Genomic DNA, 16,366 nt, shown 5'->3' with positions numbered 1-16,366 from the left:
AGGGTCCCTTACGACCAACTGACTTACTCCTGTACAGACTCTAGAGGCTGACTGGCGATGTGAATTCTTCAACATTGTCTTCTGCATATTAATCTTCAAACCCACTCTAACACTTTTTTGGTTAAGGTCCTCAATCACTAGTAATTTGTCCCCACTGTTGCCGAGATATTCACCATTGATCCGCACTCCGAATGTGCTGCAACTGCAGATTTGATATGGCATTAATCAAAGCCAACACCGCCGTGTTATCTCACCACCTTGAACTGACACTCGCACGCAGATCCACTGGCCACTGTAATCACCATGGCGGGAACGCTAGGCCTAGGTATGCTATTACGGTTCTTGACATTCGGTGCTGTCTTTTTCATTGAAAGAATTCACCGCTGTCAGCAAAGGTACCCACTCTGCCTCTGCAATCCTCGTAAAGCACGGCGCGTTGCATATTGCTAGTCCTCGAAAGGCAGCTTTGCCTCAGCACAGTGATGCTACGCGGTGAAGTGTATGGGACGCAGCACATATATTGTTAGGCTCACGTGCACTTGCCGTCTCCTGTCAGAGTGCAAGCACCTATATGCCTAATAAGTGTACTGGCAGACCTTCAGAGCTTTTACGGACGTGCCTGTGGCGATTTGGGCCCTTAAGGGCAGTAAAAGACATGCAGACATTGTAGCGGCCCTTAGGGAGTCTGAAAAATCGGACTGTACAACTGACCAAAAGGATGCTTCATCCATGGGGCGAACACGCAGCGTAACAAGGACAAGAATAGGAAGGACCATTGCGTCGAGGAATGATCAGGAAAGGAACTGTGCCGCCGCCTCTTTGAAGGAGCTTGCGCTCAAAAAGCAAAGTGTTGGCTGACGCTAAGATGCAGGTTACCCACATCCAAACCAAAATAAATCTCTTAAAGCAATGAAATGCAACACTGAGGCATTATGGGCAGGCTGAGAGTATGTCAAGACAGTTGAGGTTGACTTTCCAGTTGCTTGGAGAATCTCATATGTGACAAAGTTCGGGCATGATACCAATGAGCTTGCTATCAGTTGATACAAATAGCTATTTGCTTTTGTATGCATCTCTTTTTATTCGCATTTTAAAATGTTTGACTCTATTTGCCGTGAGCTAGACCACTTTTTTTACAGTGAAGCTGTCTATGGTGAGGATCTGGCAGATCGCATTTGCGCATAGACCAACAATTTTTCATACGGTGGGCCGATCCCGAAGAAAGTGCAATACCAGGCCAACCCGAGGCAAGCATTAAGCACTCCCCATATGTGGGCTGATCCCAAAGGTCGTGAAATGCCAGTCAAACCTGCGGCGGAGATGAAGCAGGCTTTAAGCACTCCCCCACACATGGGCCAATCCCATAGGTAGTGCAATACCAGGCCGACCCGCGGTAGAGGTGCAGTTCACCATTAAGGGGCCCACATATGCAGCTTCGCTGGTCATCCTTCACAGAGTAAAAGGGCACCCAGTTTCTTTCGAAGATATTTTAGTAGCTGTGCATTTTACAAACCCCTCTTTTCAGTTTCCTATTTTGAATAAAATAAACACTACTCCTTACTGTTCAAACTGGATTGTTTTTATTTTTTTAACATGCTTACCAGAGAGTGACAGCATCAGGTGACATGGTGTCAGCCCATCTTGACATAAAACAAAGTTCTGTGAAACCTGAAAAAATCAGGAAATTTGAAAATGTCAACTTGGTAGACACATTGTTCTTCTAAGCATGCAGTATGGCACATAAGCCTGGAGGTTAACGAAGAATCTCGAGAACATGTTAAGGGCCGTACAAAGAGCAATGCAATGATAAATGACAATGAGACAGGAAGAGAGCAGTGTGGATAGTCGATATTCTAGTAGACATTAAGAGGAAAAAATGAAGCTGGGCAGGCCATGTAATGCATAGGGTAGATAACCAGTGGACCATTAGAGTTGCAGAATGGGTGCCAAGGGAAGGGAAGTTCTGTCAAGGATGACAGAAAACTAGGTGAGATGAAATTTGAAAGCAAAAGTTCGCATTAGCTAGTGCAAGACAATGATAATTGGAGATTGCAGGGAGGCACCTTCATTCTGCATTGAACTTTAAAATAGGATGATGATGATGATGATGAATGCGTGCAACTATTTAAAAAGAAATTTGGGCCGGAAATAGCTTGCACAGTTCACCAAGACACGAAACCAAATTCGTATGCTTTGCCACTAACACAGATGTATTTCAGCGAAGCTAACTTATGAAAAGCGGCCACCATTGTGCAATCATCTATTTCGTTGTTGGAACAGCTTGCGAAACATAGCATGATATGTTGGAAGGAGCTCTGTAACTTTTTTTCTTTATAGCCGGCTATAATATGCACATGCTGAATTTTTTATAATTAATGCTATGTGATGTGCAAATTAAGCAGTAATTTTATGCAGTATTAAAACGTACCTTAGTGTAAAGTACAATGAGAGACTTAATCAAGAATTTGTATGTATGCACATCTGAGTTCGCATGCAATGCGTGCTGTCATCCTTGAGTGCACACAGACGTGAAACTGGTGCACTGGTCTTAGTGCAGCTTGGTAGCTCATAGTTTGTGAGGGGATTCGTAATGGCAGTGCTCCACCACGCCACAATGCAGCAGTCAACGCTGAAGAGAGAAAATGCTAATCTTACCAACGCTACACATGCTCAACAGGCCAATGAGAGTGCTGACAGGTGAGCTTGAAGCTCGCCAGATCCATCTCACAATTTGTGCGTCGTACATGACAGCATAATCAACATTTAATCATCGATTTATTTCAACTACCATGTACGTCGACCTTGCTTCATTAGTGTTGATACTTCGTTGGCCCCCCCTCCCCTTTTTTCTTCAAGGATACTTCTGACAGTGAAAAATAACACTGAATGTCCACATGAACAGGAACTGGCATAAGATGCAACCATTTGTGACCTTTGTAACAGAAGCTTGTATTGCCTCACTGGTGTCGGTGTTACCGCGCGAAAAAACCCAAGCTGCGCAAAAATAGAAATTGCTTATCAGGCTGCGGATTCGAACCACCGACCTCTGGGTTGCGAGATCACCATGCTAACCGATTCAGCCACTGTCAGTTCATCAAACGCTGCCTTTAAGGTGGGTAAGTAGAAGCAGCGCAAGGCATGAGCCAATCACGGGCGTCCCCTTCCTCCAGAGGAGGGAAAGGGTGTGTTCGCTCGCCTGACACCCGCAGTTTCCCACACCAGTTCAGGCCCAGCAGTCAGATGGGGAGGCTGCGTTTGGTCTGTTCTGCTGAAGAGCAGGCTGTGTTGAAGGAATGGCAGTGGGAGCAGGCCACGTGTTGTGCCTTTGGCCAAAGAACAGGCAGTGTTTGATTGATGCCACCGGGAACTTGAGAAAGGGGTCGACGTTGACGTGCCGCCCTCGCCGTGAGGCGTTACAAAGAGCCGCAGATCCCAAGTTTCGCTTGCACCCCACTTCGCAGCAGTGGAAGGGCAGTAACTTTTTGGCCTCCATCCTTGTGTCATAGTCCAAGCATGCTCTTGCTGAATAGAATCATTCTTGGCAACTAAAGCTTAGTGTTTAGGTGCAATTAAAGCTCGTCATTGGAACAGTCTCCAGTACTTCAGGATTTCACAATAAGTAGAATACCATTTTGTTGGCAAGTACCACGGCAGAGATAGTGACCTATAGGTAGATACTGAAAGAGCCAGTATAGTAAGAATTTCATTTAAAGCTGGAGGAATGGTACAACTCTTGGCATTCTGGGGAGTTAAAAAGAGTGGAATTAAGAGATCTCAACTTTGTCAAGCAGGAATGAAATGGAGGGCCTGCCCCATTCTGCAACTTTACTGTGGACCAGTGTATGCCAACATGGCAAGTAAGAAAAAAAATTGAGTATTTCACGGTACGTGTAGATCCATAGACTTTTGTTCCCAGTGGTATCTTTTGATGACATGCCCAGGCTTTTTTTTTTCTCGTCACTTGTTACACTTTAATGCGATAAAATCTACTTAAACCTCTTGTGGTTGCAAGATCCGCAGGCGAGCTTGTTCCCTCAATCGGCTGCCATCACCCAGTCTCTACTCGTCACATAGCCATATCTTGTGAACATTATATACATTTTTTTTTTTTTGCCTCTTAGAATTTTGGGTGATATCCTGAGTGATGAAAACAAGCACTACATAAAATCAGCAACATCTATCACTACGACAGATTCATAACAATAGTGCAGCCACTACATTGTTTTAGCTTTCCATACTAAATAAACTCACTGTGTCTGCGTTCAGTGTGGGCAGAGGTAAGCTTGCACACGTAAGTTTTTGGTAACATTCATAACAAAGCAAACAAGCTTTCAGGATTATAAACCTTTGAGTCACATCAGCTATGTGGGAGAAAAATATACATTCAAAAAACAGGGAAAAAAAAGGCACACTGTTATGTGCCACTAATCCTTTCTTAAAAAGCTGCAAGAATTCTAGGCGGTTTTGATAGAATTATAGCATGGCACAAAACTGATGGTGCTGTGCATTTGGTCACCGCAAGCAGCTGTACATTGTTAACCTCTCTGGTCAATCATGTCTGCTGCAGAAGCATCCCTAGGATGTCTCCAAATTTCAAGATACTTGATTTAGTGCAGTATCACTCTTTGTTGGCCTTCTTATCAGACTGACGCAGAAGTGGGAGCACTGTACACTGTTCACATTTTCTTTGTGCGCAAAAGATAAATATGCGTTGCATTCACCACTAAGAGAATGTATTTAATGCTGTTCTTAAGTTTACAGCCTTGGAGCACATGACACAGATATTCATGACAAATCTGTGCATGTCATACAGACAGCTGAAATGTCAAATGAAACGCCACTTTCCTCCCTCTCGAGAAAGCGCCACACCCAGCCAGAGTCAAGGCAACACAAACAAACACTGCGACGCAAAACACAGTCGTGTCGCTCGCCATGACGCATTACTTCGGTAAATCGCCCAATTCAGAATGCACAATGCCACGGTGGAAAATGTGCCACGCAACAAAAATGGATAAGAAAAAAAAAAAAAGCGGGTGGTGCTAGTCACGTGAACCCGATGTGGTTCTTCGGCTCAAGTATGTGACAAGGCGAGGAAGGAACGTCGCTTGCGGATGCTACTCAAGGCAGAGGGAGAGTGTGTCTCTGTTGGCAGTCACGCTCACCTCATGGTGGTGTGGTAAGAGGGCATTCAATTTCTTCTGTCTCCTCTAATAATAAACCAGTTTAAAAGATTATTTCGGTAAAGCAATGCCAGAAGTCTGAAGTCATTACTCCAAACATTCATCATGGATATGAAGTCCAATGTATGTGGAACTGTCGAAAGTGGTTCACTCATATTCTTGTCATCTACTTTCAAGAAATTTCACACTAAATTGATCTAGACCTCTGCATTGTCACAAACAGCAGGAAGCAACCTTGAAGCCTGTTTTGAATTCCTCATTAATGCATGAAAATCCAGGATGCAGCAGCCAAGTAACAGTCTACTACACATAACTCCATCTTCACCTCTGTGTTCAGGCAATGAAATACAGTTTTTACCATAGCGAACATGAGATGTTCACTTGTTGGAGATGCAGCTCTTAGCCTGTCTACGTATGACTGTGACATTTAAAGAAGATGCCAGTTATTTAAAACTATGTTATTAAAAAAACATCTTTCATGTTCGTAACATGCCTGGAGGCAATAATAACCAGCTTGAAAAGTAATTATGTCCCATGGCTGTATTCGGGTCTCAAGAAGCTTTAAATTGCAGTGTAAACTAAAACTTGCTAGGGGGCCTGATGTAAGGCCCTCAAAAAACAGGCCAAACGGGGCTAAATGTTTCTTCAATAGGATAGAAAGTGCGCTGGAAAGTTAACGCCAAATATAAATGAAAATATATTAATTCAGACTTACCACCAGACTTTCACAATTCGAGTCTTGTTCTCCAAGGTGCATTGCCATTCGGACTTGTCCAGCTAGTGAGAAATGCAGTTCGTATTGCCTCCGCCAATGTGTTGCACATGCACAAGTGATGAACTCTACAAAATGAGAGCAGCATTGAAGATAAACTGAGCAGCTGAAAGTGCACGCACTGTTGCTTCTAGGCACAATATGGAAACTAAACAGCAGAGGTAAATTTCGTTAATAGAATTGCGTAACACTTCATTCCCGTTCATATTGAAACATAAGTCGACTCTGAATATAAGACAACCCCCTACTTAAAGACATCGCATTACAGTCCCCTTTATAATTGAAAACTACATGTTCTATAAAAAATTGGGCACTGAAAGCACCATGCCCCGCTTTGCTTCAGTTGTTTCGCTTAAATCTTTTGTGTACCCAGTAGAAATTCTAGATTCTAAGCTTTCGTTTTAAATGTAACAAACCTCGTCAAATTTGGTGCAGTGGTTGCCGAGAAAAACGAATACTGCGTTTACATGTATTTAGATTGGAACACCCGAGCTAAAGCTTTCTCTTAAACGCGCCCGCCACGCGGAGGCATTGCCGAGCCCAAACCGACGGAGCAGTATGGGATCCACATTTTGTCTGCAGGAGGCACCGCCAAATTATACTAAACAAAGAAACGTTGCGTACACTTAGTACACGTACAAATTTCCTCTTTATAGCGACAATGTAGGGGACTGCGGCTTGCACTGGCAGCCGGCTTTACCTATGCGCCGCCAGTCTGGTTCCTCAGACGTGTAACGATTGCGACAGTGTACGCGGCGGAAAAAGCACCTGGGACTCCTGCAAGACCAGACAAAACCTTGCCTCTGTGCATTATCTAACTCCTTCTCATTACCGTTAAACAAAACTCGAGAACGCAGTCAAGAATTTCGTATTGAGCTGAGAGTACGCTGCACAAGGTCTACTGAAAGACGGAACTTTTAACGACAGCTTGTAGGCTAACTTCAAGATGTATCGATAAGTAACTGTTCAATAACTGTAGAATAAATACGTCCACTTGCCTGTCTGTTCACGCCAATACCGCAAGCTCTTTTCAGAAGCACGAGACGGCCGCTGAAAAGCGTCGAGGCATTTCATTCGGCGAAATTAACCGCTTGCATTTCCAATGCAGCGAAAAATCAAGTGAACGATTAGAGTGTATTAACGATTTCGACGATGCAGTCGGCCATTTTGGGAAGCTTTAGGCATGGATCGGCTTGGCTATAGATGCGCACAATCTTTGGAAGCGACTTCTTTTTTTTGTCGCCAGACGAAAATCACTTTTTTTTTTTTTACAGAGAAGATATGTTTATACTAAGGGTATGGTGGCTAGCATACACTCTTAAGCATAATTACACCCTTTTGCCACACAACGATAATCGTCATCTGCTTGTCCGCATTTCCTTTCTTTAACGCGGCGAGCCCGGTACTTTCCAGTAACGAACGGCATGCGCGTTATCATTCCCGACAGGAAAGTAACAGGCAATGCTATCATGCTGATAACGCGTGTGCCGTTCGTTACTGTAAACGCCACCAGAAGTGGGGAGCAATTCCGTGTGTCTTGAATGACGCTTGTACAGTCAAACCGCCTAATGTTGCCACTTCTCTGTTGTGCTTATGTGGGCTTTTTTCTAACCTTCACGGTGGGTGCAGCATGTCTAGAACCGCAGCGTCCTGCGCTCTATGCGGTTGCACGGGACTGGCGGCCACGCATCGTTACACAACCTCCCAAATAACAATAAGAGTCAGTTTTGGCACTTGGTAGAGCAGTAAACGAGGGATCCAAAATAAATGTGGTTGTTCCGCAAATATATATTTCTCTATAATTCTTCTAGAGGTAATTCAAAAAACGAAACTATAGTCGGATTCAACTTAAGTATGCAGCGAAGCCCCGCCCACGGCCTTATAACCGCCAGCCACTGTTCCTCTGCGAGGCTGCAAATAATTCATACTTCAAACTTTTCCTCTTAGGCAAATAAGGCGGTAACCACAAAAATAATATTATTAGCGCATAATTTTATACATTTTCCCTCGCCTATTAAAGTATAATAGGCGAGTATAAGTACAAATCTATCGTCCTCTACTGCGTCACAAACTACGTGCCCACTAAAACCAAGCGGCCGCCAAAAAATAATCCCTGGATAACCCAAGAAGTAATTCAGGCAAAGCGCCGTCTGAAAAGACTGCGTAGAACAATAAAAATTAAAGGAGGAGACGAATCCAGGGTGACGAAACTTCCTAATGCCATCGCGGAATTCAAGCTTGCAGCCAAATGAGCAAAAAAATATTATTTTAATGTAAAGTTACCGAGCTTTCTTACTAATAATGCCGGAAGGTTCTGGAGGCACTTTCGCACCAATGATGGAGAAGCGTCCCACTTAAGCCCAGAGGAAGAAACTGCGAAAGCCAACGCATATAACATTTTTTTTCAATCAGTATTTACTACAGACAATAACATTATTCCCCCCATTCTAACGAGACAGGGCGTAAGCATTGGCGAATTACACATTACGGACGCTGGCATACTTAATCTTCTGCTTAATCTTGACCCTAAAAAAGGCAGCGGTCCTGACAACATACCTAACGACTTTCTGAAAAGGTATGCGGAATGGTGCAGTAGATACCTCGGCATAATTTTTCGTAAATCACTCACGACTTCACAGCTACCGAACGACTGGAAAATTGCAAAGATAATACCTATCCATAAATCAGGCGACACGACAGAAATTTCAAATTTTAGAGCCATTTCATTAACTAGTACATCCTGTAAGCTTCTAGAGCACATAATCTTAAAGCACATAACGGTTTTTCTAGAGAGCATTGGCTTCTTGTCTCCCTACCAACATGGTTATCGCAGTGGTTTATCAACAATAACCCAACTAACAGAACGAATCCACGATCTTGCATATACTATCAATCACCGCGGCCAGACTGACATGATTTTACTTGATCCATCTAAGGCATTTGATTGCGTATGCCATAACAAATTAATCGCTAAAGTTGAAAGTGTTGTTGGGAAAGGGCTCCTTTCAGCCTGGATAAGAATTTCTAGCCAATCGTTCACAATTTGTAACCTACGAAAAAATGCCACCTGACACTGTCACCGTTACTTCCAAAGTTCCCCAAGGCTCAGTTCTTGGGCCTTACTCTTCTTAATAATCTATATTAATGACATCACAGCTAACATTGGTTGTAATATAAAACTGTTCGCTGACGACTGCGTTATCTATAGTGAAATCACTAATTATAACGATAACATCGCACTTAATACATCCCTCAACACTCTAGCTATTTGGTGCTCTAATTGGCAGATGTCAATTAACGTAAAAAAGTCTGTGGTCATGACCGTAACAAGGAAAACAAGACCATCTAACTTTACATGTGAGATTAAAGGCATACCACTAACTAAAGTTGAACAACATAAATACCTGGGAGTTACATTAACCTCAGACCTCAGGTGGGATAAACACATTTCGAATATCACGGCAGGAGCATTACGCAAACTATTCTTCCTCAAAAGAAGCCTTGAGCTCTCTACAACATCAACGAAGCTACTGGCCTACACAATGTTCGTTAGGCCGGTTCTCGAATATGCAAATACAGTCTGGTTTCCTCATACAACAACTAACATAACAAAATTAGAGGCAGTACAAAGAAAGGCTATAAGGTTCATTCACAACAAATATATATGCACTGACTCACCGACTAATCTTCTAACGCAGTCTGGATTGCAAATGCTATCTACCAGGGCAAAACACGCTCGCCTGAAGTTCTTGTTTCAGCTTCTAAAAAATAACTATAAGATAGGTGTGTCCAGGTACATTTCATTTTCTGAGGCTCGAAAAACATGTAACAAACATGCGCACACTTTAACAGAATACACATGCAACAATGACACGTTTAAGTATTCATTCTTCCCCCTTACAATTGCTGAATGGAACTGACTTGATCCTGCTATAACCGCCATCGAATCGTTGTCCGAATTTACTTCACAAGTGGAAGCTGCAGTGCGTAAATTAAACAATTTATCATCGCACGTGTCATCGTCAGAAATTTCGCATTGTGTTGCTTTCGACTTCCCACTTTTCTTTTTCCATTTTTGTTTGATTGTCGTTATGTGGACATATGGTACACTGTGTTCCCAAAATAAATTTTCATTACTGTACTACTGCTAAGATAATTGTTATAACTGCCATTTCCTGCTGATTGCTTGCCTAGATTGTTCTTTCTTTTTCCATTCGTGTCTTCTCGCTCTCAAAGTGTATGCTTTAAATAAGCGTATCCCTTCACACAACTTTAAAATTTTTTCACGCGTTAAGTGTTATCTTTCAGTTCGCTCCTATTTTATGTATAAACTAGTTAATTACGTGTTCTTAACTGCCAGAATCATGTTAATTAACTGTCATGTGAAAACTTGCATTTTTGTTTCTAAACTCAGCTTCTTTCTTATATTACCATCCTCGGGCAATTGTTTTCTTTTTTCTTCCTTTTTTCAATTAACTGTTCTGCCTAAATGCGTATTCATATACATGTCTACTGTATCGCCCAACTGCCACGCTCTCAAATGAGAGTAGCAGTATTGTAAATAAAATAAATAAATAAAATAATGGCGAAAGTCGAATTCTTTATTCAATTGAAAATTATAAAATGCTTGCTTTGCTGCAACTATTTGTTTTCAAGTTTCAGTGCAGTTGGCAGTGAAGTTTCATGAGTAAAACTGGTTCAGCAGTGAAATGAACTGTACCGCAGACTTTTGAAGAGTGAAATGCTCAGACTCCATACACTTTGTCCATGTCTGTTGCACACCTCATTGCTTCTGCCTATAAAAGGCTCTTCAAGAACAGCAGACTCTCCGGATCTATCAAGTACGACGCATTGTTGAAAAGGCCACATGACGATGATTTTGTTTGCTTTTGTGATTGGCTGACTAAGTAACACAACCCCGCGCGGTTCATGTGCCATGGTTGCTATGTATTCTACTATAGAAATCTTTAATTTACATTTTCACTTGTTTACTTGTTCTTGGCATTGTTCTTCCTGCGGTCCTTTCCAGTGTGAGTCCATTTGATGGGGTTCCTTGTTTGCCATGTAAAGGAGAGGTGCATCTCACAGGCCTACCTGTGAGATGCACCTTATTTCATTTCTCTTTTCGGGTTTATGTGTCTTTATGGTGAATGGTCGGCATTATTCATATTTGTATAATAAAGGTACCCTTCCCCTAATTTGCATAGGAAGGAGACCTATGGTTGCCCCCCCCCCCCCCAAAAAAAAAGTTACTGCATACGCGCCTGCTCTGTTGCCATTGATGAAATGACACAGAGGAATGCATAGAGCAAACTTTAGAGTCTGAAGGCTCGCATCGATGTCACTGGTTGTCCTTTCCCATTATGCACCATTAAAAGCACTCATTGGGGTTAAAACAATGTTTGACTAGTTGCTAACATATTTCATAGTTTCCTTCCAGTGCAGACCCTCACTCCAGGATGCTGCAGGTCACACTGAACATTAATTTCCAAGTTTCAGTGCACTTCCTGAACCGCTCCCACTGCCAGATCCATCCACAGTAATTTTGGGTAGTTATTCCCGTAAAATTTCCGGGTTCCTTGCCTGGGCACTCAACCTCAGTACACTGTAGCTACTAGTATAGGTGAGAAAATTATGCTGTATAAACAGAATGAAAGGCAATTTCCTAAACATGCAAAAGCATGCAAGTTCCTTTAACGCGCAAAGAGCATGGATAGCAGGCATATTTCTAATTTAGTGTGTTCACTGAGTGAAAGCTTACATTTACATATATGGAAGCATAGAACAAATGTTTCAAAGCATTAATTACATCCTTGAGCTTAATAATTAACATTAAAAAATTCTGTATAATTTGGGCAATTTAATCTTACACATAAAACCAATTCATTCAGTTTTGCAGACACTAAGTGGGCTCACAAGTTTTACTGTGCCTTTTGGAAGGATGACACAGGAACATAATTTCTGCTGCAAAATGTTTTCCAGTAAAACATCCAATTGGGAAGAAAAGCATTCTAAAAACAATACAGGGTTTTCAACTTACTTATCCCAAATGAATTATGCAGTAATTTTTTACCAGTGTCTTTTATAGTTCTTTCAACAAAGAAATTATTGCCATGTGATGCTTTGTGCACTACACACAAAATTCAGTGAATGACAATGTCATTCATGCTTAAAATAAAAAAACACTGCTTCCCAAGTGTTGCTAGCGGCTACTTCCTAATATAGGTTATAGGCACTCAAAGTTCAAAATTCTCAAGTGGAAATGAGAGTGAAGAAAGGCAAATAAGGAGGTTAAAGTGAAAACACTGTATTAGGCACACCTGCAACTAATAGAGAAGAAAACTCAACTAACAACTCCATGGAGGTAATAGCAGAAGTGACAAAGTATGGAAAAAAATAAACGAAGCACTAAATCGGTCAGTCGATACACAAACAGATACGTTGAACATTGATTGCACTTTTGTAGGTGGTACAGAACTTGCAGACCGTTTTAACAATTTTTTTGTTAAAGTAGGATGCATAGATCACGACATTCAAGATACAATGCATGCCGCTTCATTAAGAGAATCTTTATTCCTAAAGATTACTAGCATCCCTGAGGTGATTACAACATTTTCATCCTTGAAAAATAGCCATAGTCGAGACGTAGATGATTTAGAAATTAGGCCAATTAAGTACGTCATAGACTTTCTTGCAGCTGCAGTAATGCACATTTTTTATATTTTCTTGTCAACCGGAGTTTTCCCGCGTAATATGCAGGTAGCGAGAGTAATAGTTCACAAAGGAGGTGACAAAAATAATATGGGCAATTATTGGCCAGTATCTATACTTCCTGTGCTATCAAAGGGACTCAAAAAAATTGTTAACTTTTGTATTAATAAATTTTCGCAAAAACATAGCCTGCTAACCGACTGTCAACACGGGTTTAAGAAAAAGCGGTCTATGGAAACTGCTTTAAGTATACAGAAGGAGCTTATTCTAGAGAACACTGACAAAAAATTTCTGACTTTAGGGTTATACTTAGACTTCAGCAAAGCCTTTGATAGGGTCAACCAGAAATTGCTGCTGATAAAGCTGGAAAAATATGGCTTCCGAGGAATAACACTTGAACTTATCTGATCTTATTTAGAAAGCCGACATCAGTTTGCTGAAATTAATGAGAACAGATCGCAGATAAAATCTTTGACAGCGAGTGTGCCCCAAGGTAGCATTCTTGGCCCGATACTTTTCCTGTATTACATTAATGATATTGTACAAGTGAGCGATATGTGTAAATTTGTCACGTATGCAGATGATTGCTCTGTTTTCTTTACAGGTAAAGATTTAAAAGAAATAACGCCTATAGCAAGCTCCGTTTGTTATGGACTTCGAGCATGGTCTAAGGCAAACGGCCTCATCCTCAATGAAACCAAAACAAAGTGCATTATTTTTCATGCTCTGGGAAGTTCTACTACATTGCCAGATAATATTGTGTGGGGTCTGTATAAAATTAACCTTACGTCATCCATAAAAACACTAGGCATAATACTCGCTAAGCATATGTCCTGGAATGAACACGTTAGTCATGTTTGCTCAAAGGTACGAAAAGTTGTTGGTGTGTTAAATTGCAATTGAAGTGCATTACATTTTCAAGTTAAGTGTCTCATTTATCATGCTCTTCTCCATTCACACCTCAGTTACTGTTCACTTATATGGGGTAACACTACAGCGCAAAATATTCAAATGCTGGAAATACTTCAAAAGAAAGCAATTCGGGCGATAGCGAACGTTTCTTTTTTCGAGCATACGCAAGAGCTTTTCCAACAAAACAGAATAATCAGAGCCCGTGACATATATAAATTCACAACATTACTAAGCTATAGAAATGCTATGCTGGGAAAACTCGATTCATTCCTAGCCCCGGCAACTCTACAACAAAATAGAAGTGCATATTCATATCGTCACCAGGCACCATGGCAGATCCCTTTCTCACATACTAATTATGGCTGCCAATGCCTTAAACATACACTACCGTCCCTACTTAACTATTTTAACCAACAACATGATGTGTTATCTCTAAACAAAACTAAAATATTGGATTTGTTCTTATAGATGTGTATTGTTAACTGCTCCAACAGTTCCGCAAAACTTATCATATATTCTCATTTTGTTTATACATTCACACTTGTAACTACTATTACTAGAATCCGGGTTTCCGCTGCAGTGATTGTGCCCGAACCATGTGGCAGGGTTTCGTGTTGTAAACTGGATGCTGCAAAGGGCGTCTTTGCGTTTGTTAAAATTCAAGGATGTGATGACGCCCTGGGCTACGTTGCCGTGATGTCTGTCGCGAAAGCAGCAGCCTATATGCAGATTTTCTTTTTTTATGTTTTTTAACATAGATGCACATATATATTTGCAAGTATGTAAAATAATTTCTGAAAAAAAGAATGTTTCCTGATGGTAACTTAACTTGTGTTTATTGTAAACTTCTGTGAAATTTGTTATATTTATATATGTATGTGTGTATATGTATATATATGTATACATATATTGCTTTTGCATTCTTATTTATTTATTTATTTTACAATACTGCAGGCCATCGTCGGGCCCATGCAGGGGTGGTTACAACATGGAATACAGTACAAAAAAAGAATAAAGTGAAACTAGTGTATCCAAAACAAAGAGCATTAGCACACACAAAAAAGAACACACTCAATAAATATATACACTGTTTAAATGAGCCGTCCGGGAAGCAGGAGAAACAGCGTTTACCATAAGAATGCATCTACAGAGGCTGCATATGAAATACAGGTAATATCACCATTCGAATTCCAGATTCTCAATACTGTCAATAATTGCGTTGGCAGATGGGCAATTTACGGCTCTAGAGGGTAGTATGTTCCAATGGGAAATGGCGTGTGAGAATAAAAAGTACTTGTGAGTGTTATTATGGCTGGGATGGTGTCGTATTGATTTATTATGGTTGGTTCGGGCAGAAAGTCTGAATGGCGCTTGAATGTATGTTGCTTGTGGTATTCGATAGGAGCCGTGATAAAGTAAGTATAGAAATTTTAATCTGGAAATCATTCTATGTTGAGCCAGTGATTTAATGTTAGCCTTGACGCGCAGGTTCGTAATGCTCGTTTGACGTGAATATTGTGAATATATAAATCTCAATGCTAAGTTCTGTATGCGTTCTAGTTTCTCGGTTAAATACTTCTGGTGCGGGGCCCAAATAATGTCAGCATACTCTAAAGAGGGTCTAATGAGGGTTTTGTATGCATTTAATTTAACACTAGGAGGTGTGTTTCCAAGTTTTCTTCTCAATAAATGTAGTTTACCTAGGGCCTTGTCATATATGTTATTTATATGAGTTTCCCAATTTAATTTCGTTGTAAGAGTGACCTCGAGATATGTGACCTCCTCGTATTTTCTTAGTGATATATTGTTTATTGTGTATGTAAACTGAAGCACATTTTTCTTGTGAGTGAAGGAGATACTGGTAGTTTTTGATGAATTCAGTTTCATCCCCCAAATGTTGCACCAATTTTGTACAGCAGCTAACGAATCATCTAGTTTTGCCTGATCCTCTCTGGTATTCACTGTTGCGTACACTACGCAATCATCGACGAATAGGCGGCTGAACGCATGAACGAATATCATTGATGTAGATCAGAAATAGGAGGGGGGCAAGAACCGAGCCTTGTGGAACACCAGAAAAAACGTTGACGTAATCAGACGTAATATCATTCACAGCTACGCATTGCTTTCTGTTTTCGAGATAGTTCTTGATCCATGATACTGTTTTCTCGTGTACACCAATGGCAATTAGTTTAGTAATAAGATCTGGATGAGGAACAACATCGAAGGCCTTTGAAAAATCTAAGAAAATGGCATCTATTTGGCTTCTGTTATTTATTGTGGTAGCTACATCATGGGTTAACTCAGCTAACTGAGTAATAGTACTTAGACCTGAACGGAATCCATGTTGCCGGCTGTAGAGTAGGTTATTATTCTCTAAGTGCAATATTATGGCCTTATAAATAATATGTTCGAACAAAAAAAAAAAACTGGATGCACATGTTACTGGATGCACATGTTACTGGATGCACATGTTACTGGATGCACATGTTTACTGGATGCACATGTTAATGAAACAGATCTATAGTTACTTACGTCGAGTTTAGAGCCAGATTTGTGCACAGGTATTACTTTGGCCCTTCGCCAGTCGTCAGGTATCACTGAAGTTTCCAAAGATCGCCTGTAAATTACATATAAGTATTTTGACGTCCAAACTGCATGTTTTTGCAAAAATGCATCTGATATAAGATCAAGGCCACAGGGTTTCTTTACATCCAGTTTTTGTAAGAGTCAAAGAATTCCTTGTTGGTCGATATCTATTTCAGGCATTGGATTCTTGAAATGATAATGT

At 40.9% G+C, this 16,366-nt stretch overlaps 1 protein-coding gene across 9 annotated transcripts in view; it reads right to left on the bottom strand.

Annotated features, from left to right (window-relative positions):
- Positions 1–16,366, bottom strand: part of LOC142566002 (uncharacterized) — a 191,935-nt gene that overhangs the window by 28,251 nt on the left and 147,318 nt on the right. For 3 of the 9 annotated variants that reach the window (XR_012824950.1, XR_012824947.1, XR_012824948.1), the window contains 4 exons: positions 16,111–16,195; positions 6,951–7,002; positions 5,896–6,020; positions 1,602–1,668 (listed from right to left, as the gene is read on the bottom strand). Coding sequence is in view for 4 of the 9 variants with exons in the window: in XM_075676680.1 (XP_075532795.1) it covers positions 1,602–1,668; positions 5,896–6,020; positions 6,951–7,002; positions 8,249–8,350 (346 nt within the window). In the remaining 5 variants the exon portion in view is untranslated. The other 6 variants (XM_075676680.1, XM_075676681.1, XM_075676683.1 and 3 more) reach the window with 5 other exon arrangements.

This window comes from Dermacentor variabilis, unplaced genomic scaffold (genome assembly GCF_050947875.1).
Source record: "Dermacentor variabilis isolate Ectoservices unplaced genomic scaffold, ASM5094787v1 scaffold_12, whole genome shotgun sequence".
Lineage (NCBI taxonomy): Eukaryota > Metazoa > Arthropoda > Arachnida > Ixodida > Ixodidae > Dermacentor > Dermacentor variabilis.
Note: the sequence above shows the minus strand (reverse complement) of the source record. Positions and strands in the feature narration are given on the sequence as shown.